The sequence below is a fragment of the Nelumbo lutea genome, chromosome 4, assembly GCF_056320005.1.
Source record: "Nelumbo lutea isolate HS-2025 chromosome 4, American lotus-T2T, whole genome shotgun sequence".
Lineage (NCBI taxonomy): Eukaryota > Viridiplantae > Streptophyta > Magnoliopsida > Proteales > Nelumbonaceae > Nelumbo > Nelumbo lutea.
Window position 1 is genome coordinate 30,465,297 of NC_142687.1, and position 26,296 is coordinate 30,491,592.

General features: G+C 37.5%; 1 protein-coding gene across 3 annotated transcripts; it reads left to right on the forward strand.

The window, feature by feature from the left end:
• Positions 1-1,135: 1,135 nt before the first annotated feature.
• Positions 1,136-26,296, forward strand: LOC148854936 (zinc finger protein CONSTANS-LIKE 9-like). 3 transcript variants are annotated; one of them, XM_088981873.1, is made up of 5 exons: positions 1,136-1,394; positions 3,925-4,269; positions 17,113-17,340; positions 25,405-25,685; positions 25,795-26,296. In XM_088981873.1, exons 2-5 carry the CDS (start codon positions 4,015-4,017, stop codon positions 25,919-25,921), a joined length of 891 nt encoding a protein of 296 aa, XP_088837999.1. In that variant the 5' UTR covers positions 1,136-1,394; positions 3,925-4,014; the 3' UTR covers positions 25,922-26,296. The 3 variants fall into 3 exon arrangements, 2 of the variants coding, with proteins under 2 accessions (XP_088837999.1, XP_088838000.1); XM_088981874.1 differs by having other exon boundaries at positions 1,250-1,394; positions 3,928-4,269; XR_016112168.1 differs by lacking the exons at positions 17,113-17,340; positions 25,405-25,685; positions 25,795-26,296 and adding exons at positions 4,679-4,758; positions 5,256-5,747 and having other exon boundaries at positions 1,229-1,394.

Consider the following 26,296-nt stretch of genomic DNA (forward strand, 5'->3'; position numbering starts at 1 on the left):
GATACATTAATATATTATATAATGTATTATAATGAAATTAAATTTTATAATATATATTATAGGTTATAATACATAATATTATATTAATTAATTAATTAAATTCGATTTTTAACTGAAAATCGAACCAAAATTTTTGGTTCGGTTATTTCGATTTTATTGTAATTCGATTTCGGTTTTATTGTAATTACTAGTGAGGGTGCAAGTTGAGCTGGGCTGGTCTGGGTCTCTCCACTACAACCATCGTGAGAAGTTTAATCAACTCAACCAATTGGCTCTTCACACTCTTCAGGTCGGGTTAATATGGGAAAATCCATAATGGACGGCCAAGCCATGCACGCCCGCTCACCACCCCTCACGTTTCCAAATTCCAGTTTGGAGTCGCGTAGGGTAACTTGGTGAAAGACAAAATGAAAAGGCAGAAAGGTGGAGTGGCCCATGCTTCCAACAAGTTCGGTAACCAGTCAAGTGGCATTTTTTTTGTCAAAAGTGCTGATTGCGGAACAAAAGGAAGGAAAAAGAGTTCCAATGAAGACACGATATGTGGCTGAAATGGCTTGTTGCCTTGTTGGAAATAGGCCCACCCAAACTCCTAAGCAAAGATAAATACGAAATATTCAATATTCAGCTGCACATTGGATCAAACACTGCAGACATGGCATTCAGCTGCACATTGAAAATATTTCCTTTTTTGTAGTAAGATGTTCCCAAATCCCAATCTCATCAAGTACCCACATCTCTTCCTTACAAAAAAGCTGTTCCAACACCTATAGTTATGACGTGTGTCCTACACGTCTCATACACGATGGATGAGGTCTTATGGTGAGATGTGCCGAGACAGATCTTATTGAAAGAGTGTTGGAATAGTATTTACTTTTACTGGGAGGATGTCCCAACTCCGTCACCACTTCTAGGAGGGCCAAGTCCAATTAAGCAACCTCTGGAATTGGCTTCTCACTCAACACGCCCCTATTGCAATCATCTGCCAACATAACAGGTTTGAACAATGAACACCCTCCCAATGTGATCTGACACCATATACATCTCTGATGTCACTATCATATTGGGACCCATCATGTATGACATGTGCAAGGTGTTCTGGAACGTATTTTGTGAGCCAGGTGATCCGGACTCACGTAATCAATTACGAGGAAATGTTCTCAATGCAATCATGCTAGTTCCAGTTTACAATCTCCTACATGTGTCCATCGTTATCGTTACGTTTTAAGATGGGCTGGTCTCAGCTTCATTTGGTTCTCTGACTCCAGGTGTGGCGAGTTTGAACATATAAGGAGGAGACTTATAGAGTGCTGAAGGGTCTTCTGTGACATCGGAAGGAAACTCCGTAACTTCAATATTTGCTGCAAATACTGAAGTGGGATCAAACAACCTGCAAGGTAGCGGAAGTTGACTTCTTTGTTTGTTTTCTTGCTGCATTTAAATTGGCTGGTCATTTTGCTCGTATTGTCTATACCGCTGGATATAATATATTTGATAAAACAATTCCATGACAGGTCTCTGTTAATAATATCAAGAGTCTGTAATGTTTCTTGGACTGTTTTTATTTGATAGTTTTAGAAAGTTTAACTGAAGAGGAGGAAATACATGAAAGAATATATGGACCGAGTCTTAAGAGAGGATTGGTCCCCAGAAAGAAGGCCTAGGCTATTTCTTTTTCTACTCCCCATGTCTTTAGTTGATAATCAGATCGTTGGATGCTGCCAACATGTACAATGTCATGAAATAGAAGGAAGAAAAAGTAGATTGATAATGATTTTAGAGAATTTCAATTATCTGACTGAACCCTATTCTGAAATATGGTATCAGAGCAGGGCATTTAAGGGTCCGGCGATCTCTTCATTTTCTTCTTCATTCATTAGAATCTTCTTCTTCTTCAAGAATCACAGATATGATTCTGTACTCATATTACACAAGAGGTTCTGTTATGTGTCTTTTTCTGTATGCCATGGTCACCTATGGTGACTGTTATGAAGTGGTTGTGGTTGTTTAGACACTCTACTTGGATATACCAAAGTAGTATTGGCGGTGATGTGTATTTGTGCATGGTATAGCAAATTGATATTTAGTAGTGAGTTATAGTGGTTGTTTGGTTGTCATATTAATTGGACGTTCATTTGATATGTTTGTGGATCATATGTATCTCAACATATCTAGGATGTTTAGTTGTGCCTTGAATTTCAGTTTACGACCTGCTCTATGACCTGACCCAACATTTGTGGAGAACCTGGAAGGGAAATTTCATTGAGATCTGTGGTGGATGCAGAGGCTGGACCCACTCATTTTCAATTTACGGATCTGATTATGTTATGCTTGTAGCATTTCCTTAAAAGAGGCATCTCATTATATTTGCACAAGAACACAGTGAGGGAGCTTTAGGTGTATTGGGGTTTAGGGTTTTGCGAGTGTGAGAGGCTGTTCAACCATGTATTCTCCATTAAAATTTCTTGAGCAGATTTCTGCTTCTCCATTGCCTGTGGATGTAGGCCAAAGGATGAGCCATGTGAATCTTATGCTCTTTTTTTTTTTTCTTTTCTTTTCTTCTCTTTGCTTCTCAGGTCTCTATTTTAATTCATTATGTTGTGCCATTCGAATTTGTAGTTTCTAGGTTTTCCACAACATAGGGTTTCAATAAGAAGCAAAGAGTAGAGGATAGAGTTTTAGGAGGTATATCTCATGAATACCCCCACCTCTAGAAAGGATCATTTTATTAGAAGGACCAAACTTATGTATAGTTACAGAACTGCCCCTGATAAGTCAAATACATATACAAGCCAATATATACAGGGTAATATAAAATATTATTTACAATATTGTCCATACTCCCTCTCAAACTAATGTGGTGACAACATCAATTTGTCTACAAGGAACTCATGACGAGCATGTTTCATAGATTTAGTGAAGAGATCAGCAAGTTGAAGTTTCAAGGAGACACATGGAAAGGTGATAGTGCTCATAAGAAACTAACCACGGATGATGACAATCAACCTCAATGTGTTTGGTGCACTTGTGAAAAAGAGGGTTAGAGGCAATATGAATAGCATTCATGTTGTTTGCATAAAGAGTAGTAGTGAGAGGAAGATGAAGTTCTTGAGGAAGGCCCCTTAACCAAATAATCTCGCTACAAGCAGCAGACATGGCATGATATTCAGGCTCTGTAGATGATTTGGAGACTGTGGGTTGTTTCTAACACTTCCATGAAACAAGAGAATCACCTAGAAGGATACACCATCTGGTTGTGAAGTCACATATTGGGGCAACCAGCCCAATCAGTGATTAAGTACACAGATGATTTGTTGAACAAGATGGAAAAAATAAGCCTCGCTCTAAGGTTCCTTGGAGATACTGAATAATTTGATGAAAAGCTGTGAGGTGTGGATGATAAGGAGTAAACACAAACTGACTTAACAACTTTGAGGCGAGAGAAATCATGCATGATATATATATATATATGTAATTGTTGCACACTATTAGCAATCAACAATGGTCTCTAGAATGCAGTAGTGTCTTCCTTTCAAAAAACTAAGCCCACCATACTGCAGAAGTTGGATATTGGAATGTGAAATAACCTCGTCAGTGGATTTATACCTCCATGGAATGGATGGCATAAAATTGTTACCCCAGAAATGCACTTAAGAATCTGAGGATACCATAAGAATTGGTAATTAGTTTAGTAATGTGTCACATATTTCTAAAACAGATAAAGGATTTACTAATTCCTGAAAAAGGTGGGTGGGGATTGAATGTGTATTTTCCAAGTAGTATTTACAATACCATGTCAGTGTCTTAGTTTGTCTATTCTCTTTTATTGTGATGATTTGTTTTCATTTGCAAACATTCATATTATTGTGTTTAACTGTATTCTGAATTTAACTTGTCTTCTGACTGTTTGACAAAATCCAACTGCAGCAGGAAACTTGCATCACTCTGCAACAGATTCTTGACCTGGAAAAGCTTCAGCTCGTAGAAAGAAACAATCTTTCTTTGCTATCTGCTGATATGCAAACTGATATATACTCATCTAAAAGCGTTATGCCAGGCCCACTTGGTGAAGATCTTGATCAACACTTCTTACATCCTCAAGGTCTTGGTGATGACCTTCAACAAATGGACAGTATGAATCATGAGTTACATATTCATCCTTTCCCTTCACCATTTTCTGACCTGGAGCAGTTAAATTCTTCTTCAAGTTCTGGAATTCCTTTCAATGAAGACACCTTTTTCCTGTGCAACAGTCCAACTCAGACTAACCAGGTTCAGTCATTATTATTTAAATTATTTATCAGTACTATTGATAACAACATGCATACACAAATTCCTTATGCCAACAGGTCAGATTTGGATTGGGATTATGTTAGGTTGGGTTGAGAATTTATTAAATTTTCAATGGGACCAGACCCTAAACTGAGCCTGATGTTGTTGAAATTCTTCAAATTGAGCAACTCAATTTGTAGCCCTAATTGGAATACATATGCATTTACTTATACCTGCATCGGTTCAGGGTCTTATTAGGTTCATGCCTGGGCATAAAAACTAGAATTCATTGAATATATGATTAGAAATAAATAGAATAAATGGATTTCTTCTATACCCCCTACAATTCCATGATTCATGTACTTTGATGTTTATTGGGTACCCACTAACCGGATCCAATTGCTATCAGGTTTTAAATATATGGATTCGGGATGGACCCGTAGACCTTGGTAATTGGGGGAAGGGGGTGTCAGTTATCCAAGTAATCAAGTATGCATTGCCACCTATTGCTCCTTTGGGACCTTTAAAATTTTGATATTCTATCATTCCTTTTTTTCTTAGGTGGACTAGTTTTAAATTTTGACACATTTTGAATATCTGATCTGTTTTGCACAAAATATTATGGTTCTCTATTGTTACCAAACTGATACCTGCTTGTTAGTTGGAATCTACAAGATTTAGCCAAGGTTTCAGTAATTTACTCAAGATTTTGTCACATTTCTGTTGTCTTATATTGGAACATTACAAATTAAATTACAAAAATTAGAACATTTCATTGAAAGCTTATTTTTGAGTGAAACTTATTTTCCAAGTAAATGCTTTTAAGGCCATTCTCATTTTAACCTTTTCCTTAGCTTTCTATTGTTGGAAATGTAGTTTCAGATATGGAGGAGAAGCTTCGAGGTGCATTAAAGACACTATCTTTAGAACGTTATTTGCCTTTATTTGCCTCCACTCAGGTGACTAAGTTTGTTGTTGGGTTGCAGGCAAATTTATTCACAGGATACAACATAGCCTCAGGTGAGAAATTGCAACAAGTAAAGTTGAAGAATCTCCAAGGTCTGTGTAGTGAGATTGTATGAAACAACTTGACTTACACCCTTTTATAGATTTTGGAGCCGCCATGAAAAGGAACGTGTTTGTTTGAAGAGGCTCTTTGTACAGTCACGTATTTAAATCATGTGAATGTACAAAGTTAATTAACAATTGTTAAGGTTGAGCCATAGGGGTAATATTGTCCTTATTTCTAGTATGGTTTATGTAGCTTATGGAGGGCATTTTTGTAATTTCTCTTTTGTATTTGAAGTTTAATATACCTGGGTCGGTAGGAGGGAGAGAACAATTTCAATCTCCTCTATTGGAAGACCTTTTTTCGTACTTTTTTCTTCTTTTCTTCTTCTCCCGTCTGTTGAAATGCTTGACCACAGGGGCATTTTAGTCATTTTCTATAATATGGTATTTCCCCAGTTAAGAATCACTTAATAAGGGAATATTTGTAATTTCTGCATGCTAAAATGAATAGAACTACAGTGCAGGTCGATGGGAAGGAAAACACTATTTGTAAGACAGGTTTCCCAACCTTTTTCTTTTTCCCTAATCTTTTTCTCCTTTATTCTCAAGTTTTAATATGGTATCAGAGTTGTGAGCTCACTGGTTACTGTTCATACCTCTCTTTTGCGCCCTAGAAGTTGAGAACTCCTTTTAGAGACAAGCGTTGTCCCTTAGGAAAAGCGGCTTTAATGCCTTGAGTTGGTTGGTTTAAGGTGTTTGTGATGGTGTACTAAGTTTTTTCTTTGTTTCAGCCCTAGATGTGAGTACATGTACGTGTACTGAGTTTGGCAGTTTTGTGAGTGTCTGGTGTTTAGTTTGGTGTGTTGTGGTGTGGAAACTCACTTCCTATGGTTTGTGGAATCTTTAGTACTCTACAAGTGTTGTGGAGGCCTTTTTTGTTGGATTCTAGGGCTGCAAACTACTGTAGCAAGGTACTAGTGTACCCGTATTTGGGATTAAAGTTGCTGTAGTGTCTTTTTACATCTTGCAGTTGGTGATTAGTGTTGTTAATCCTCATTGTTGGTGTCTTACCCTTCCTATGGCCACCTCTAGAAATAACTCCAAGCCTGTTGTAGTAGTGCCATAGGACTTTATGAATACCTAGTTAACCACCTTTAAGCTCAGTGGTACTAATGTACCATGGGCTAAATCTGTGGATGTTTCTTTGATTGCTAGAGGGAAGTTGAAATATGTTAAGGAAGATCAACCCAAGAGTGGGTTTGAGGGGTACAGTGAATGGGTGCAGTAAAATGCTCAAATTATGATTATTTTTATGGAGTAGTATGGAAAACAACATTTGTGTTAATCTCATGTTTCTGGACACTGCCAAGAAAATTTGGGAACATGCCTGACAGTTATATTTAGGACAAGATAATGTGCCAAGGATTTATCAGCTGTATTAGGATTATTTTTCTCTCCAATAGGGTGATAAGAGTGTAGAGGAGTACAATGCTACTTTGGAATATTTACGGAATGAGCTGAATGTTTACCAACCTCCCTCCCCTGATCTAAAGGTACAACAGGCTCAAAGGGAACATTTAGATGCTGCCAGATTCCTGTTAGGACTGAGATCTGAGTTTGAACCTGTGAGAGCTCAGATTTTGGGAGTCAGTGATCTTCCTTCCCTTTTTCAAGGTGTTTTCTTGTATCCATAGGACATGCCAACCCCAAAATGATCATTCTATAACTTCAGAGAAGTCTGCCTTACTAGCAATCAGAGATGGTGGTGGAAGAGGTGTTAGGGGAGAGGTACATTTTAGAGGTGCCAATCATGGTTTTAGGGGTGGTCATGGTGGAAGTAAGGAAGTAAGAGGTGGTAGAAGAAACAATGGTGGCTGTGGTACTGTGAGAGAGTGCAGACATTATGGCCGTGACAGACACATGGTTGCTATTTTTTATGACTTGCATTGTCCTCCATCTTCCTGGGTTAATCATGTCATAGTTAAGGATGGCACTAGTATGAATGATGCTACTGATGAGTTTCCTTCCACAGGAATTGGTAAGAACAATGAGATGGTTTCCATCACTTGTGAGGAATATGAGAGACTTCGTCAGACCTCTTCTTTGCTTTCCAAGTCCACTGCTACCATTGTTAAGTCAAGTAAAACTTCTTTAGTTTCTAGTTCTAACCATTCATCATGGGTAATTGATTCTAGAACTTTAGATCATATGGCTGGATCTTTAGATTTTTTTGACTTCATCTCCATTGCATAGACTGTTACCTTAGCTGATGGCACTTCTTTTCCCATTAATGGTACTTGTAATGTTTCCCTTGGCTTTGATATTAGTCTTAACTCTATTTTTTACATCTCTAAGTTTCCCTTTAGTCTCTTGTCTGTAAGTAAACTTACTAACTCATTAAACTTTTCAGTCACCTTCTTTCCATCCTATTGTGTTTTTTAGGATCTTATCACAGGGAAGATGACTGGTGGTGGCCATGAAACTGGAGGACTGTACTAATTGGATGTCAATGGTCCACCGAGAGCTCTTCACTCATCTCTTACTCCTCTCCAGTGGCATTGTTGTTTGGTTCAACCTTCACTTTAGATTTTGAAGAAATTAGTCCCTAATTTGGCATCATTGTCCCAGTTGGATTGTGAAACATGTCAACTTAGCAAGCATCATAGAATCACTTTTTTTCCCAAGGAAGATAATAGAGTCTAGAGTCCTTTTGATCTTGTCCACTCAAATGTTTGGGGTCCAGTTGTGTGTCATCTTAAAATGGGTTTCAATATTTTGTAACCTTTATTAATGATCATTCAAGAATGACATGGATATATTTAATGAAAGAACGTACAGAATTGTTCTCTATTTTCCTTTCCTTCCATACTGAAATTCGAAATTAGTTTGGTGTTCGTATTAAAGTCTTTCGTTCTGATAATGCAAAGGGGTAAGTATTTTCATAGTTCCTTTCAATCTTATCAAGCAGATTTCTCCAGTTAATTTGGGTTTCAGGCAACACACTTGATACTGTCAAAGTGACAACAAGGATAGCCTCCTCTCCAGAAAACCACTAACAACTGGGCTGGAAAAATGTTCTTTAACTATTCATTCGATTTAGTTCTCCATGCACACTGTACATGGGAAAAAAGAGGAGAAAAGAGAGAAAAGAAGAGCCCGCTCTAATACCAAGAAGAAAAACAACATTCTGAAATAAACATACTGTTTGAAAAGGTGCAGATAAGTGATAGAGAACAGAAGAAACAGAGAATCAAGAAGAGAGAAGAGGAAGAAGAAGGTGGCGGCAATAAGGGTCCCGGGAGAGATTTTTGAATCTAATCTCCTCTTACACCCTAATTCCTTTTCATTAACTTAATTTCAGTAATTTATAGAGAGGCCCTTAATTGGGAAAATAATTTAAAAAAGACATAACATAAGAAAGGCCCATGTTGAGGCCCATTACAGCAAAGAACATAAAGAAAAGAAATAAGAAAACAGTCTATGGGCCAAAAGAAAAGAAATAAGAAAACAGCCTATGGGTCATTCGGCCCATCTTCTCTACATACTTTATATATCAATCTTCTTGTTCCTACACTCCTTAGAAAAATGGTTTGGTGGAATGGAAGAATTGACACATAATTGAGATAGCTTGTGCCTTATTACTCCAAATGCTTGTTCCTAAAACCTATTGGAGTTACTCTATTCTCACTTCATGTTTCTTGATCAATTGTATGTATACATCAGTCCTTGTTGGGTCTCCATTCTCTATATTGTTTTTTTTTAAGTTCCCTTTCTCTCTCCCTTCGAGTGTTTTTGGTTGTGTTTGTTTTGTCCATTGCTTGGGCCCTGGACATGATAAACTTGAGTCTCAAGCAATCCAGTGTATCTTTTAGGGATACTCTCGCACAAAAAGGGGGTACAAATGTTATGATCCTATCCTTCGTAAGTTGTTTGTTATTCCTGATGTCACCTTCTTTGAGAGTCTTCCTTATTTTTTTGGATGGGAATCCTCTCCTTCTGTTACTCTCCCATATGCATTAGATGATCTGTTTATCCCTCTTCCCACTATTGAGGAGCCCATTCAACCATCAATTCACAAAGTGTACATTAGACATGCTCGAGAGCTTGCACTAGTTCCAACACCGGCTTAGACTTTATCTTTTACCCTTCCACTAGCATCAGAACCACACCGTCAGATTTTCATCTTCCCATTGTTGTACACAATGTTTTAAAACGCAAAGGCGTGATGCGAGGTGTTCCACTACCTAGAGCCGTGAGGCGTAGTTTAGAACGTAAGAGGTGTAAGCCTCCTGAACACAAGGAATTGTAAGCCTACTTAAGAGGAGAGTAAATAAGGAGGAAGGAGGAGGGAGAAGAGGAATGAGGATCTCATTTTTCTTTATTTTTAATAAAAATCTTTTATATTAAGAAGAATGAAGATGCATAGCACTAGTTAAAAGGGGGGTCTTGTTGAAGCAGAGGTGTGCGAGCCAGATGGAGCAAGACCCCCCTAACACAAAAAAACCAAATTGGGTTGCATCGAAAAGGGGTGCTAGGGGCCAAAGGGGTCCAAGGGCTTAGCCCCCGGTCCACTTTCTTTCCCCTTATCTTTTCTTTCCTTCCCTTTCCTTTTACTTTATTTCTTTTTCTCTTTTTTTTTTTCTTTCTTTTTTTCTTTTTCTTTTCCTTTCCTTTTTTCTCTTTTTTCTTTCTTTTTTGTTTTTTTCTATCTTTTTACATAAGGAGTGCATGAGGCACATGAGGCGTACGCCTCAAAGGTGTCAGCGCCTTTGGCATACACCTCAAGGTGTTTTGGGGGAGCCTTGCCCGGAGGTGCACCTCTAGGCGTATGCCTTCCACGCCTTTTAAAACACTAGTTGTACATAAGGGCAAATGTACTTGTACTGACCATCCCATCTCTTATTATTGTTCTCTTATTCGTTTATCTACTGCCCATAAAAAATGTGTGTCTCTTTCATTTTCTGTATCTGTCCCTAGGTCTGTTCAGTAAGCTCTTGCTTCACCTAATCGAAAGAAAGCAATGGATAATGTCCAGTCTAACTACACATGGGACCTTACCTTCTTACCCCTTGGGAACACATGCAATTAGTTGTAGGTGGGTGTATACAATCAAACACAGACAAGATGGTAGCATTGAGAGGCTCAAAGCCCAGCTGGTAGAAAAAGGCTATACATAGACCTACGGTGTTGGTTACTTTGAGACTTTCTCTCTGGTGGATAAATTGTCATATGTATGGGTTAAGATGTGTTTCAAACTGATAAAATCAGTAGAATATTTCAGAACAATGTAAAAAAAAGCGGAGAAGAAGAAGGGGACAGCAAGAAGAAGGAGGAAGATTGGAGAAGATAGGAGAAAGAAAGGAGGAGTTCGAATATCTCCTCTTTCCCCTACTCTTATCTTTTATAAAACATACTTAAGTTACATAAATTACAAGGAGGCCCTTAAGTAGGTGTCCACAGCAGCACTAAACTTAGAAAAACATAAAAAGAACTAAAGTCCCATAAAGAAAAGGCCCAATAAGAAAACATAACATGGAAGAACTAATAAGAAAGACACTAATGGGCTAGGGCCCATTCGGTCTAGTCTCTCTACAGGTTATTATTTCTCTTGCCATCCACTTTGATTAGCCCTTGTACCAACTTGATGTAAAGAATGCTTTCATTAATGTTGATCTTCAAGAGGAGGTATACATGGAGCAACCTCCTAGATATGTTGCTCAGGGGGAGGCTGGTTTGGTATGTAAATTGTGCAAGGTAATCTATGGACTTAAGCAGTCACCACAGGCCTGGTTTGGTACGTTCAGCAATGTTGTAAAGGAGTTTGGTCTCAAGCAATTTGGAGTTGATCATTCAATCTTTAGCAGGGATACCACATCTGGGAAGATCATTTTGGTAGTGTATTTTGATGACATAGTCATTACTGGTAGTGATGTTAGTGGGATTGATGATTTGAAACAATTTTTGCAACAACACTTTTAAACCAAGGATTTAGGATCCTTAAAGTATTTATTTCCTGGGTATTGAAGTAGTCCGCTCGAAGTGGGGAATCTCCTTGTCACAACGCAAGTGCATCTTGGATTTGTTGGATGAGACCAGTTTACTAGGGGCTAAACTAGTTGAAACCCCTATGGGTCGTAATGTGAAAATGATTGATAGTCAAGAGGATCCATTCAATTATCTTGGAAGGTATAGGAGATTAGTTGGCAAACTGATTTATCTCACTGTCACCTGTTCTGATATCTCCTTCAATGTAGGGGTTCTGAGTTAGTTCATGCAGAATCCCAGTCATTCACTGGGAAGGTGTTGTAATAGTATTAAGATACCTAAAAGGTGCTCCAGGATAGGGATTACTATACAAGAAAGGAGGAGAATTAACCTGAGGGATATTCTGATGCAGATTGGGCAGGTTCCTCAATAGACAGAAGATCTACTATAGGGTACTGTACCTTTTTGTGTAGCAATCTCGTTACTTAGAAAGGTACTAAGCAAAGTGTAGTTTCTAGAAGTAGTGCTGAATATAGAGCAATGGCCCACACCACCTGTGAGTTGATATGGCTGAAACATCTCCTTCAAGAGATATGTATCTTTGTAGGGGAGCCTATCGAGTTGTTTTGTGATAATCAAGCTGCTACTCACATTGCTTCCAACCTGGTTTTCCATGAGAGGTCCAAACAAATAGAAGTTGATTGTCATTTTGTAAGAGAAAAGGTGACAAATGGTTATATTGTGACTCCTTATGTCAAGCCAAAAGAATATCTAGTAGACTTGTTTACAAAGAGCTTGTGTTGTACTAGGATGGATAATATTTATAACAAACTAGAACTCTATGATATATATGCTCTGGCTTGAGGGGGAGTGTTGAGATGTTTGCCTACAGAGGCATTTAGTCTTTTGCTGTAACATGGTATTTCTCCAGTTAAGAATCACTTAACATGGGGCATTTTTGTAATTTCTGCATATTATAATGTATAGAACTACAGTGCAAGTTGATAGGAAGGAGAACATTGTTCATATCTCCTCCTTGAAACCTCCTTTTCTTCTTCCTTTTACTTTCTTCCTGCTTTCCACTAAGTAAGATAGGTTTCCCAACCTTTTTCTTCCTTTTTCCTTCCTCTTTTTCTCCTTTATTCTCAAGTTTTAATAGTCTCAATCTCGACTAATCTTCTTGTTAACCCTTTCTTTTGTTTCCCTTTTACATCTTTTAGAGTTAACCACATGGTATTATGGCACCAGGGCTTGTGGTTACTCTGTTACTGTTTACATCCTCCCTTTTTGTGCCCTACGAATAAAGGACTCTCTCTACTCACTACAAAAGGGGAAAAGGGGAAAAGGCACTCAAAGGACTGATCTCCCTTCAGAAAAAGAGGCTTTCATGCCTCAGGTCGTGATTGTTGGTATGCTTGTGGTGGTTTACTAAGCTCCCTTTACTTGACAGTTCAAAGAGGGGTAGTGGTTGGTGTTTTGTCTATTGCAGTAAATGTGAACTAGTGTGTGGTGAATGGATGGTGTGCCTTTGGTATGGAAGCAGCACATTTTTGAAGATGTGGAGTTGAATACTGATTCAGGTAAGAGTTCAATTGATACTCGACTTATTTTTAGTGGCTGAAAGTTGGTATAACAAGTGTCTAGAAGTTTCTTGCTTAGTTGTTGATTGTTTTTACTTAGTCTTAAACCTTTTTATTGATATATGGCTTCATTAGCTAGTGGTTTCTAAGCCCTCTGTAGTAGTACAATCAGACATTACCAGTAAATAGTTGACTACAGTTAAACTTAATGGTACTAATTATATGCCCTGGGCTAAGTTGGTTGAGGTAACTTTGGTTGGATGAGGTAAACTAAAATGCATTAAGGAAGAACCTCCAAAAAATGGGTTTGAAGAGTATAATGAATGGGTGCAAGAAAATGCACAAATTATTGACTTCATTGTGTCAATCTTATGTTTCTGGACACTGCAAAGGAAATTTGGTAGCATGCTAGGCAATTGTATTCAAGACAGGATAATGTAATGTAATGAGAATTTGTCAATTATACCAAGATTATTTTACTCTTCAATAAGGAGATAAGAGTGTGGAAGAATATTATGCTTCTTTAAAAAAACCCGAGGAATGAATTGAATGTCTACCAACCTCTTTTTATAGATTTGAAGGTCCAACAGGAGCAGAGGGAATGATTGGATGTTGCTAGATTCCTTTCTGGATTGAGATCTGAATTTGAGCTAGTACGACCCCAAATCTTGGGAAGTAGTTTTTGAGGTTTTATCTTTCACTTCACATAATGAGTATACTACCATTTCAAAGAGATCAACACTAGTTATTACCAGAGGTGGTGGTAGTGGTGGTCAAGATGTTCATGGTAGAGGTGCGATTAGAGGTACGAGTTGTGGTTTTAGAGGTGGCCATGGTGTTGGGAGGGAAGGAAGAGGTGGTGGATGTAGTCAAGCTAGAGAGTGTTCTCATTGTGGTCATGAGGGCCACACAATTAACTTTTGCCATGACTTGCATGGCCCTCTCCCCTCTTGGGCCAGTTGTGCCTTGGTAGAGGATGACACTTGCAACAATGTTTCTACAGATGAACCAACTGCTATGGGAGTCGGTAAGGATAAGGAATTGGTTTCCATCACTCTCTCCTCTTCTCGGACTATTACTATTGCTCATTTAGGTACAGTCTATCTTTCTTCTAGTTCCAAAACTCTACCTTGGGTAATTGATTCTGGAGCTTCAGATATGACTGGAACTTCAGATTTGCTTGTCTTTGTCCCCTCCTTTCACTTCTCAAACTGTAACCTTAGCTGATGGGACATCTTCCTGAATTACGGGTACTGGTATTGTCTCTCATGGTTCCGATCTTCATGTAAATTCTGTATTTACATACCTAAGTTTCCATTCAGAATTTGGTTAAGTAAGTCGACTCAATCTCTTAACTGCTTAGCATAGTTTTCAAGGCGACGCCTAGGTGACAAGGCACCCTTTGAGGCTCGCCTCACCTAATCACCAAGCAGTTTTCTACTTCCTACTATAAAATACTTTTTTATTCATTCTTTTTTGAGATTATAATTATAAAATAGACATTATTAAACTAAAATAATCATTTTGTGTGCTTATATACTAATTTCTTTTTATTATTTTCTTATTTATTAGGTTTAATCAACACAAACATTGCTTAATGCTATATTGAACCCTCAAAGACTTAAAAAGCTGAACCAATAAGTAAGGAAGAACTTAAAATTTTATCTAATCAGCACATTTGCCTCTTCCATATATTCTTCTTCTTCTTCTTCTTCTTCTACTACTACTACTACTATTACTACTACTACCACCAATACTTTTTTTTTCTTCTTTTCCTATAACAAAAATGGGTTTAGCCCCTATATTTTTTGAATTTTATTTTCCTTCTTCCTTTTCTTCTCATAAATATGTTGATTTTCTATATTTTAATATGAAATTTATACTTTTCTAATGAAAACCATGAATAATTATTAAAGAAATATGGTTATGGTGCCTAGGGAACTACCCTAGTATCTATGTTTTTAACATAAAAAACCCATCGCCTAGGCAACTAGGCGACAAGGCGTCCCCCAGTAGCCTAGCCTTGCCTTGGCACCTTGAAAACTATGCTGCTTAGTAACTTTTTATCCCTCTTATTGTGTTTTCTAGGATCTCACAATAGGGAAGATGATTGGTGGAGGTCGTGAAGTTGGAGGACTATACAACTTGGATGACAATGGTCCATGAAGAGCTCTTCACTCTTGCAAGCCTTTCTAATCCATATTCTGATAGTGATCAAATTCCTTCCAAATTGAAGTCAAATTTGAGTAGTATATAAAGAGACTCTTCTCCCCCTACTTACTAGCAGAGGATGCAGCTAGCAACTGATAGATTTGTTTTTTTTTTTTTTGTATAATGTTGTTGTTTTGAATAGGTACATTTAGCTCGTTCCCAAATCTCGTAAATAGTATTTGCATACATGAAGGCCTTCCTAACCTATGGCAACATGGATAGTAACAGCCACAACATCACCATACTGTTTTCTTGATCCCATTTATCATGGTCTGCACTCCCAGACTTCAATTCTTTAATCTTACCATTAATGTACCCTTTATTTTTCCTAGAAGTTATTTAGAGTTTAATTCCTTTTGACCATCCTAGGTAATTGAGTCCATCTAAGGGAATTACAGCCATAGGGAAATTCATATCAAATCCCCCATTCACTCCACCTTGACTAGAAGACACACTAGAGACAACTGAATCCTCAGAAGATATGGTAGATACGTCTGATTTCACTATTCAGCCATAAAAAGAACAGTAGACAGGGAGGAATTGTCACAAGGATACTCAATCTCAGTATCTCACACAAATCATAACTATAAGATCATTCCCTTCTGTTCGCACACTATCACATTGCTGAAGCAATTCTAGAAGCAAAAAATATGATTATTCCAGGTCTGGACAGCCTCCACGACCCTACTCTAGGCCACATCCACAAAAATCACCAAAAATAATATAAAAAACTGCTGTTAGAGCAGATATGGTTCATCCAAACCTACACAACCCACCCACCTGGGTACAAGAGGATCACAAGATCCACATAGAAGCAGGAAAAAGTGCAAAATATCTTCACAGCATCCAATTGCCTCATGCAGGTGATTTCTTGGCACACGACCAAGAGAAAAATGGAGAAAAAACTGCACAGGAACTCCTCTCAGATCAGCTGATGTACTATCCTCTAGGTTTGGTCTAAAAAAATTTAAATCAAGAGAAGAAACTTTGGTAGAATTGTCCTCAAGCCCAAAATCGATGCTCTGATACCATGTTTTCTTGGTAGAATGTATTAGAAAGTTAGAGGAGGAGGAAAATTAATTGGGAGTCAAAAAGATGGGCTGGTGGCTTCAGCCTTCTTATTTATGATAGGGCAACCCGGAATACAATAAAAAGATAAAGACAATAGTGCCCTTGTGAGACATAAATACAAAAATCTGATAACATTTAACAGTTACAAACTCCAAGGTAGTTTTATTATGTAAGTGGAAAGGCTTGCAAGAACTTAAAACTGCTGTAGTGGTGGCTTGCTCAGAAAGGAAAGAAAATAAAGAAGAGTTGGGAGAGAGGACAATGAGAAAGGATAATCCAATAAAATAATGAGAATGCAAAACTAGCGAAGTTTTTGGTTTTGATCCTTGGGTTAGTGTCACTAAGAAATGGAGAGGAAGCTGGACTTCCACCACTGGGAGAAGAGTCTCATTTCACCACAACAAAGTTGCAGAGCTCAAACGTATTTGCAGCCTTTCATCCTGGATAAGTAACATTCTAGCTTGTTTGCTCACACTTCCATGATGACTGGCTGATGACATCTCAAAGTTCTCTTTTCTTTTTGGTGAAAGGACTTATGTTAATATATGAATGTTGATAATGTTTAAGAGAAACTGCCAGTATCTGGTGTAAGATATCTACAGTTTGGCTTAGAGGTTTACTCCTTTCACTATTCATCTTAATGGGCATTTTGATTCATCAGATTATTCCTTTAGGTTGTTAGTAATTAGTAATGAAAGGAGAAGAAATGCATGCTTCATGAGATTAGGGTTTTGATCACTACTTTTGCTGCTCAAGAGAGGGATTGTGGGAGGAAGGGATTGCCTCATGTGAACTTCATCTATAATTTTGCTATTCATTATGATGCAAAGTTATACCATGTATTGTAACCTTCTCTGGAAAGGTATTGCCTTCTGGAAAATTATAATATTCTCATTCATTGTCATTAATTACATTTTGTCATTTGTTTATCATTCTCTAGCACATTTAACTATTTGAAACCTTTTTTGCTATTTAATTTCTGCAGTTGTACACTCAAAACATAGAAGACATTGGAATTTGTGAGGAAATTGATTGCAATGATGGTTTTAAGATACCTGACATCGATCTGACATTCCAAAATTACGAAGAACTATTCAGGGATGATCAAGATCAAACTACACAATTGTTTGCTGAAAACGATATGGATTTATCCTCCCTGTACAAGGATGTATCCCTTGAGAAGTTAGATAATGGCTATTCAAGAGCAATTGAGGTTATATTAGCTCTATCTCATTAACATAGCCTGCAATTTCTACAAATCTTTTTATCCTAATTTAGTGCACTTATTAGAAATTATTTCTATTTCCTTTTAGTATGACACTGAAATTTATATCAAACCTTGTTTTTCTTGATATGTTTCTACAGTTTGTGAGGTTTCCAACTTTTCTGTTCTATTATATTTTAAAATGATTATATTCTTATGAAGTAATTATTGTAGAAGGATTTTTTTTCAATAGAAAGTTTTAGTTTATTCCTAGTTCACCTATTCTAGTTTCGCACGCCAATTTCTAAAATGTCATTGCGTTTGATATTGTTCCATTTCCTGGCCATAACTATTTCAAGGATCATGACCATGACTGGACACTTTATCCTGTCATAAATAATGATACTTGTTGCAACCCTTCTGTAAATTTTCAATATTCTTGACAAGGGCGCTACAGAAATATGAGTAAATTTTATTAAGGAAAAATCCATATAGAGGGATCTTCATGATCTGCCCCCCCCCCCAAGTTCTTTTTCTCGTCTTTAGAACTCATAATAGAATATCCTTTAAGCCTCCCCAGTTTTCTGAAAAAGAAAATACTTAAAAGGATATTGCAGTACAACAAGAGGATCTCAATTGTATTTTTACCCTCTTTCCTATAGGAATATTTTTTCTTTTTCAGAGAATGATGGAAATTATATTGCTTCAATATGAGAATACAAGGATATTTATAGACAAAGAATTCCTACCTCAATTGAAACTCTATCTCTAATCTATTCTCTCTCATCCCTATCTTATCATAACAACACAAACTTATCTCAATCTCTAACACGTCCCCTCAAACACATGGGGATCAACAATCTACATGTGTTTGATGAAACAAAACTGCTTCAATGTTCAAAGATATCTTCAAATTTCCAAGCTTGCTGTGATGAATGACGTGGCCAATCGATGGTGACATTTGGCAAGATGTATTGTCTTACTGCTTCTTCAAGAATAAAAGAGCCTCTAGGCATATTTAAAGTTCAAGTTTTGAAGCCTCAAAACCTTATATATGCAGGACATGATTTTAATCATGATTTATTATTTGAGAGGACAAATCTTATTAAGATACTTATATGTCATCTTAAACTGCTGCTACATTGTTTCTGATAATTAGTAACAGGTTTGCTTCTATTCTTTTCTTATTGGACAAGAAGAGAATAGTTCTTAACTTATTAATTTTTTCAATGCAACAATTGCTTGTGTTTTTTGCACCACTTCGCTCTTTTTGGTAGATTGACTATTTCTTTTGTTTTTTCTATGGTCTGTCTACCCATTATCCTTGAAGTTTCATAATGTTTCTTATTTGATGCCTGAAGAAATTATTCACATATATAGATTGTAATATGAAAAAGAGGTATTCAAAAGATACTTGACACAAAAGTTGAGCACATGAAGGAGAACTTGAAAGTGACCTCCAAAAGAAGACTAGATCAAAGATAGAAAATGGATGACAAACAATAAATGGAGAAGAGAACATAAAGACATGCAAAAATATCTTATGAAATGTCAACCAGTAGAGCATACATAGTACAAACATAGCTATGATAGCCAACTCTACTATCATGTTAAGATATCAAACTGAAAGCATAAGTCCACTGACAAATACTTGTATTAGAAAAATAGTGGATTTTCCGAAAGATTCTATTATCTAGTTTCTGAAGGTGTGTCACTTTGACTAGCTCTCATGTTTCAAACTTAAGTATGATCCCTTTTTATATAGAGATATGGAATGTCTCTAGACAAAAAATTTAGTCTATGATAGCTGGAAACCTGTATGTTGATGCTGTATTGTGTTGGATGCTTTAATGTTTAGTGTACAATTCATGTATTATGGTACCTTCTCCAGCCTTTTCTTTCTCATGTCTGGGTAACAAAGGATGTAGCTGATTTGAAGCCATGCCTAGTGGTGGACAACTAGAAGCCATGCCTGGTGATGAAGGGCTAACTTTGCACAGACTGGTGATGTTCTGGATGGCTTCATCTAGGTGGAAGAAGAAAATTTCAAATGGAGAAGGATACATGCTCCTAGGATTCTGATTTGGGGGAGGTCCTTGATTTTCATCCTTGAGACTTTGGAGTTCGTCATCAACAGTGTGACCTTCACTCTCAGGTTCTGGTAGGGGGCAAGGAGCTGCTGCTAGTGTTGGATGCTCCCATGCTATTGGGGTCAATTGATCACCTTTAGGTCAAAAGAGTTAGTGGTGACCATGGGTCTTTGCTTAGATGGGTTGCCGATAGGAAGGGGAGCAACAAGATCAAGAAGGAACATCGTAGATTGGTGTTAAGTAGAAGTGTGATGAGGGATTGGCTCTTGCTTTGTTGATGATGTTTCAAGGGGAGGTCAGGATGACTGGGAATGTTTGACAATGCTTTATAGGTTATTGTTGGAGTAGTTCTTGATGAAAGAGGAAGAGATGGCAGGGCTTCTCATCTTGAGATGCTAACGTTGAGATTTGCTAGATGGCTGAACTAATAGAAACTGTTGATAAAAAGAGGAAGGGTGGTTTCATATTTTAAGCACATCTATATGAAGGAGATTGTATGGAGAAAGTCTGCAAGTTTTTCGGAGTCTTTTGATACTATTTTGGTTTATGGGGTTTAGTTAGGAGGATAGGGTAATATGGGGGAAAAATCGGTTGGTAGGTCAAACCCAATTGAGGTAAATATGTGTGTTGGGCACGAGGACCATCTCACTAAGGCTTTGATCCCTTTGTTTTGAGTTTGGTACTGGCTAGAAACATTTATAGGGCCACAGCCTCAAGAAGTCATAAACTTTTGATTGAAATTTGAGAGCCCTTAGGGGCATACCTGGAATATTATAAAAGATTGCATTTCAGGTTTATAAGAGAATATTAAAAAAAGATGTTAGTCTTTCTCTCTCCCAAGGGTTAATTTGGGGGGTGAAACACAATACAACATTAGAAGCTGGTTTCATTGGTGGCGGTGGTATGAATGAAGGGATCATCATTCCAAAGCCACTTGATTCTTAGGTTGGCAGAATGAAATTAGGTAGTGTTGTAAGGGGTGTTTTTATGAATATTTCAAGTGTAGGGGGTTTTCTTGTCATTTTTCTTTCTTCCAAGGACCACTCTGTAATTATTAATTTTATTAATATATTAGGGTGAAGTGGGAGCCGCCACTAACCTATTCAATTTTCCTCATTTTGTTCGTTGTCTCCTTCCCTCATTTTGGATTCAGTGGCCTCTGATTCTTCTAAGAGCACTAGTTTGTTGAGTCAGTCTAGATTACATAAGAGTCAATGTAATAAAGACCAGATTTTCCTCTGGCATTGTCATTTGGGTCATTTATCCTTTATTTCTTTGAAGGTTTTTTTTTCTAGACCTTTTCAAGTCAGTGTCTTTGTCATCATTAGAATGTACTACTTGTCAGTTAATCAAACATTGTAGAAACTCATATCCTCCTATTAATAAAAGAGTTGATTTCCATTCCACATTGTGCATTTTGATGTGTGGGGCCCTTGTTCTTGCAGTAAATGTGGATATTAGTATTTTATCAGCTTCGTTGATGATTACTCATGCTACACATGGATTTATCTAATGTGATCTCACAATGGAATTCTTGACATTCTAAAGCATTTTATTATATGGTGTATACTTAGTTTCATGTTGATACTCAAATTATTCACCTAAACAATGCCCAAGAATACTTTTCTAAGGATATCAATGCCCATGTTCCAAATAATGGTAATCTAGATGAATGGTGTTGCTGAGTGAAAGAACATGCATCTGTTGGAAGTGGCTTGTGGTTTGCTAATCTAGATGAATGTTCCAAAGAGGTTTTGGGCCGAAGCAGTTCTCATTGCAGCTTACCTAATTAATTGCATACCATTGAGATAGTTGCACTATTGGGCCTTGCATCAGTTGCTTTTCCCTTCATCTCCTTTATTTTCCATTCCTCTTTGCATGTTTGGTTGTCAATGTTTTGTCCAAAATCTGTCTCCCATATCCCGTAAGTTGGACACTCGTGCAATTCCTTGTGTATTTTTTGGTTACCCTTTTACTCACAAGGAATATAAGTGCTTTGACCCCGTGTCTCACAAGGTTTACATCTCCATGGATGTTTCTTTCTTTAAATCATGTCCTTTCTTTGTTGCCTCACCTTAGGGGGAGAGTGGTGGTGAGGTGAGATATATTCTTTCTCTTCCTTCCCTTGCTCCTACTCCCTTGCAGTTCCAATCCTAGTCGTTGTCGTCTCAGTAGCAGTCTCTAGTGCCTTCACTACCTCTTCTGCCTTGTCATACGTTTTCTCATTATACTTGGAAGCATCACAAAGGTCCGTCATCAGATCAGCCACTGAATTCAAGTGTGGAACCAGATAGTGTTGTCGTTGTTGTCAGACTCTCATGAGGCAGATCCTCACATCTATTATCCTTTAGGTGACTTTGAACCTTCTCCTTGTGATATTGACCTTCCCATTGCCCTTTATAGGGGTGTGAGGACTACCCTCAAGCACCCTATTGCCTGCTTTACTTCAATTGCTCATTTGTCTCCTCGTTATCGTGCCTTCATTTATACCATTTGTAGTGTGCCTACCCCTAAGTATGTTATAGAGGCCTTGGAATTACCTGAATGGAGAAATGCTATGTGCGAGGACATTCATGCCCTTCATAAAAATCACAAATGCCTTGTTGATCTTCCAAAGGGAAAAGCTTGTTGGTTGCAAGTGGGTGTTTATAGTAAAGCATTATGCTGATGAGTCTATTGAAAGGTATAAGGTGAGGTTAGTAGAAAAGGGGTTTTCATAGACACATGGTGTGGGCTATAATAAAACCTTTGCTTCGGTTGCCAAGATGAACTCCATCTAGGTGCTCTTATCCCTAGTTGTCAATTTCTCCTAGCATCTTTATCAATTGGATGTAAAGAATGTGTTTTTGAATGGTGTTCTTGATGAGGAAGTATATATGGGTCAACCTCCTTGATTTTAGGTGCGGCGTAGTGAGGATAAAGTTTGTCGTTTGAAGAAATCCTTATATGGCCTGAAGCAATCCCCTAGGGCATGGTTTGAGAAGTTCAATAGTATTGTCCAACAAATTGGTTTTATACTATGCCAAGCAAATCATTCATTGTTTGTGAAAAGAGGAGGTGAGCTGGTTGTTATTCTAATTGTATGTGGATGATATTGTGGTTACAGGAAATTAGGAGGAAGAAATTCAAGAGTTGGAGAAACTTTTGGCTTCACAGTTTGAAGTTAAAGATCTTGGACCTCTGAAATATTTCCTTGGTATTGAAGTTGCTCGGTTTGACAATGGTCTGACAAGGATAAGACAATTTCAGATGTTCATCAGTATCAAAGACTCATTGGGAGGCTTTTATACCTTTCCATGACTCAGCCAGATATTGCCTTCGCAGTAAGTGTTTTGAGCTAGTATATGCACTCACCTAGACCCACTCACTTCAAGGCTGCTGAGAGGGCTCTAGCTTACTTGAAGAAACATCCAGGTAGGAGCTGTTTCTTTACCAAACATGGTCACACAAAGGTAGAAGTCTATATTGGTGCTGACTAGGTGGGTTCTATTGATGATACATCTACTATTGGTTACTGTACTTTTATAGGAGGAAACTTAGTCACATGGAGAAGTAAGAAACAGTCCGTGGTAGCAAAGTTAGTGCAAAAGCTGAGTATAGAATTCAGATCCTATGTCATTGTATTGTGATAAAAAGGCTGCTATCAGTATTGCTCATAATCTAGTCTTCCATGAGCGGACCAAACACATTGAGATTGATAAGCACTTTATATTCATGAAAGAGTGGAAAGGGGTGAAATTTGTATACCTTTTGTTGAATCAAGGGAATAAGTGACTGATGTTCTTACAAAAAGGACTGAATATCTTGTGCCATGAAGAGTTATGTATCAAGTTTGGTATGCATGATATCTACAACCCAACTTGAGGGGGTGTTGTAAGGGGTGTTTTTTATGAATATTTCAGGCACAGGGGATTTTCTTGTCATTTTTCTTTCTTCCAAGGACCACTCTATAATTATTTATTTTATTTATATATTAGGGTGAAGTGAGAACCACCACTAACCCATTCAATTTTCCTCATTCTGTTCGTTGTCTCCTTCCCTTCTCTCTTCCTCTCTTCCCTTTTCTCCTAGAATATTTTGTGACTGATTATAGGTAAAAAGGTGGAGTCAACTAAGGAAAAGGGTTAGCTTCACCATCATCCTTCTTCCTCTTTTTTTTGGTGGAGTCTTGATAGTTGTGGTGGACTGGTAGGTATCCTCTGATAAGATTATCAATTCAGCAGGGGAACCGAATAGAGAGAGAGAGTGTGTGGATACAGAATGAAGCCATTGCTGGAGACTTTTTCATAGGAGGAAGAGGATGTTTTAGTCTTGATAGTTGTGGTGGACTTGTGGGTATCCTCTGATATGATTATCAATTCAGCAGGGGAACCGAATAGAGAGAGAGTGGGTACAGAATGAAGCCATTGTTGGAGACTTTTTCAGAGGAGGAAGAGGATGTTTTAGGCTCTAGCCAAGATCAATCAGGAAATAATACTTTCTTTGGGGATGTAGAGGGTAATGGCACAGATATTTTGTTGGATGAGGTGATCTAGTTTGATAAAATCTTCCCTGTGGACTAGGTTGGTAAACCATGAGGCTCAAGTTGCTAAATCCCCTTGGTCTCTCTTTTCTGGATGATGAAAATTTGCTGAGGCTACTTTTACTAGATAGGAAGAAGAAGAATCCATAGTTGGATTGGAGAGTGTTGATAGGAATACAAGTTCCACTGCAAGAGAGGGTTAAGTGGTGGTTGAGAGTTGCATTTGAGGCTTTGAGTCTTGTTATTATGGGGATCAGGAGTCATCAGTAGTTTCAGGGAGGGGTAAGAAAAGTAAGTAACTCGAGCTTTTTAAGATGAGCATTGTCCCATTTAAGGTGGTTAGAGGTCTAAGAGAAGGATGAGAAGTAAAGCAAGGACTGGAAGACTTTGTCATAGTTTTGTGATTGGGGTATGAGGATTGTTATTTGTTTGGTGAACAATCTGATTGCCTATACAGTGTTTTAAGTTGGAGCCTTTGGCTTACCATTGTCTTTGAATTCCTAATTATTTTCTGGTGCAACTGTACAAGTGTTATGGGGTTCTCGTATACTTGTAAATTTTATGGGTGGCTGTTTTTTTTTCGAGGCACAAAATCCACATAATGTCTGTTTTTTCTTTCTTTTTGTTTTCTTTAATAAAAATTTAAAATGTGATATCCAAAGGAAAAAGAAGGAAGATGCAGTAGAAATAATCAGCGTAAAATTCTAATGTATTCCCTCGTTCCTCTTTTTAAAATCAGTTAATTGACCAAGATTATGAATATTCTATGAATGATTTATTAATCAAAGTACTAATATAGCCATAATTGATACATAGTTGATGAAATACAAACATCCTCTAGTTTATCCCCCTAAGATGGAGGCTAATGCTCACCTTGATCAGTGGTTCTTTACTAAGATGTTCATTGATACATTCTGAGGCTACCTTTTAGAACTGATAAAGGGATAACCATTTAGATTGGTTGAGATAACAATCTTTGAACATACTTTGATCCACTTTGAGTACACCTGGTTGTCCTGACAAAGCTTCCTGCTTGAATGTACTTTAAAGTTTAAGCATGACTGAGTGAACAAAGTCTACAGTTTTATAGCTTCACATTCCCAAGATCTAATGTTTCTTCATAAGCTTTAAATTCTAGCATTTCATTCTGGTTTCAAGGTTGACTAGAATGGAATTTGTGGAGAACATACAAAATTTTAATTTTGGCCTGTAATAGAGAGAAAATAGGAGATTAATTAGATGGTTATGTGAGATAGCATTTAAAAAGGGATAAGATAAATAAGTTTAAGAAAAAATAATAGGGAAAACATAAAGGTGTGATATCCAATAATCTAATTTCATATATACTGAAATTTTGGATTCATTGTGAAATTCCACTTAGACTCTGGTTACTTATTTTTGCCTCAACCTGGGAAGAACTACTCAAAACTGAGATTTAATTCCTTGCACATGCTCCCCCAGTCATCTCATGAAAACAGAAGCATTGAACCTTCTGGCCAAGCTTACCACACTGACAGAAGCATGGATTCTCCCCATTTAATTCAACCATCTTACTCATGTATGTCATTATCACTTTCAAGGCTTAGTGCTGAAAGAAGTGCTACTGATCATCTTTATGGTGGGATTTTATCCAACATTATGCAAGAGGTATCATCATGGGGTTCACCAGATCTGAAAAATCCTCATTCTGAAGCCAGAGAAAATGCCATGATTAGATACAAAGAGAAGAAAAAAGTTCGAATGTAAGTTTCTTACTAGATCAGTTTCTGAAGCTAATAATATGTTGCATGTATGGGTTATGTTCCATTATGAATACAGAAGGATGAGTAAATCCATCCCCCCTGTTTCCAGGTATAAGAAGCGAATCCGATATGCTTCTCGAAAAGCTAGAGCTGATATAAGGAAGCGAGTCAAAGGCAGATTTGTTAAGGAAGAAGGATATGAATCTGGTTCTATTAATACAACAAAAAACTGTTGAAAATACCCTTTGTTGTTCTGTCATAGTCGGTTCTGTTCATAAACAATCTGATGCAAGCTTGCACCAGGTTGATGCTACTCTTCTCTTTTATAGCTTAACGTTAGTCCAGTTTTTGGCCTTGGATATGTATAAACCATGTTATGGTTTTAATGCAGTGAAGAACTGTTAAGCTAGAAGCTTGATATTCATATAATAGTGAAGAGTTAAAACCATAACATGGTTTAATTCTTTCTGTTGGCTTAGCAAAGAAATATGGTATGCTTTCTTTCTTGCTTATGTTACTCTTCTACCCTCATCAAGGTAATTGGTTTATGCTTTTTTTCTTATGTATCTTTTAACAACATTCAGTGAGCTTTTAACCTGAGCTTTGTCAAA

Bases quoted from the DNA above. Each gene is read 5' to 3' on its own strand.
- LOC148854936 (XM_088981873.1), top strand. From the start codon at position 4,015: ATGCAAACTGATATATACTCATCTAAAAGCGTTATGCCAGGCCCACTT. The intron at 17,341-25,404 runs GTTATATTAGCT...ATGCTCCCCCAG, and splicing joins GCTATTCAAGAGCAATTGAG to TCATCTCATGAAAACAGAAG. The intron at 25,686-25,794 runs GTAAGTTTCTTA...CCCTGTTTCCAG, and splicing joins GAGAAGAAAAAAGTTCGAAT to GTATAAGAAGCGAATCCGAT.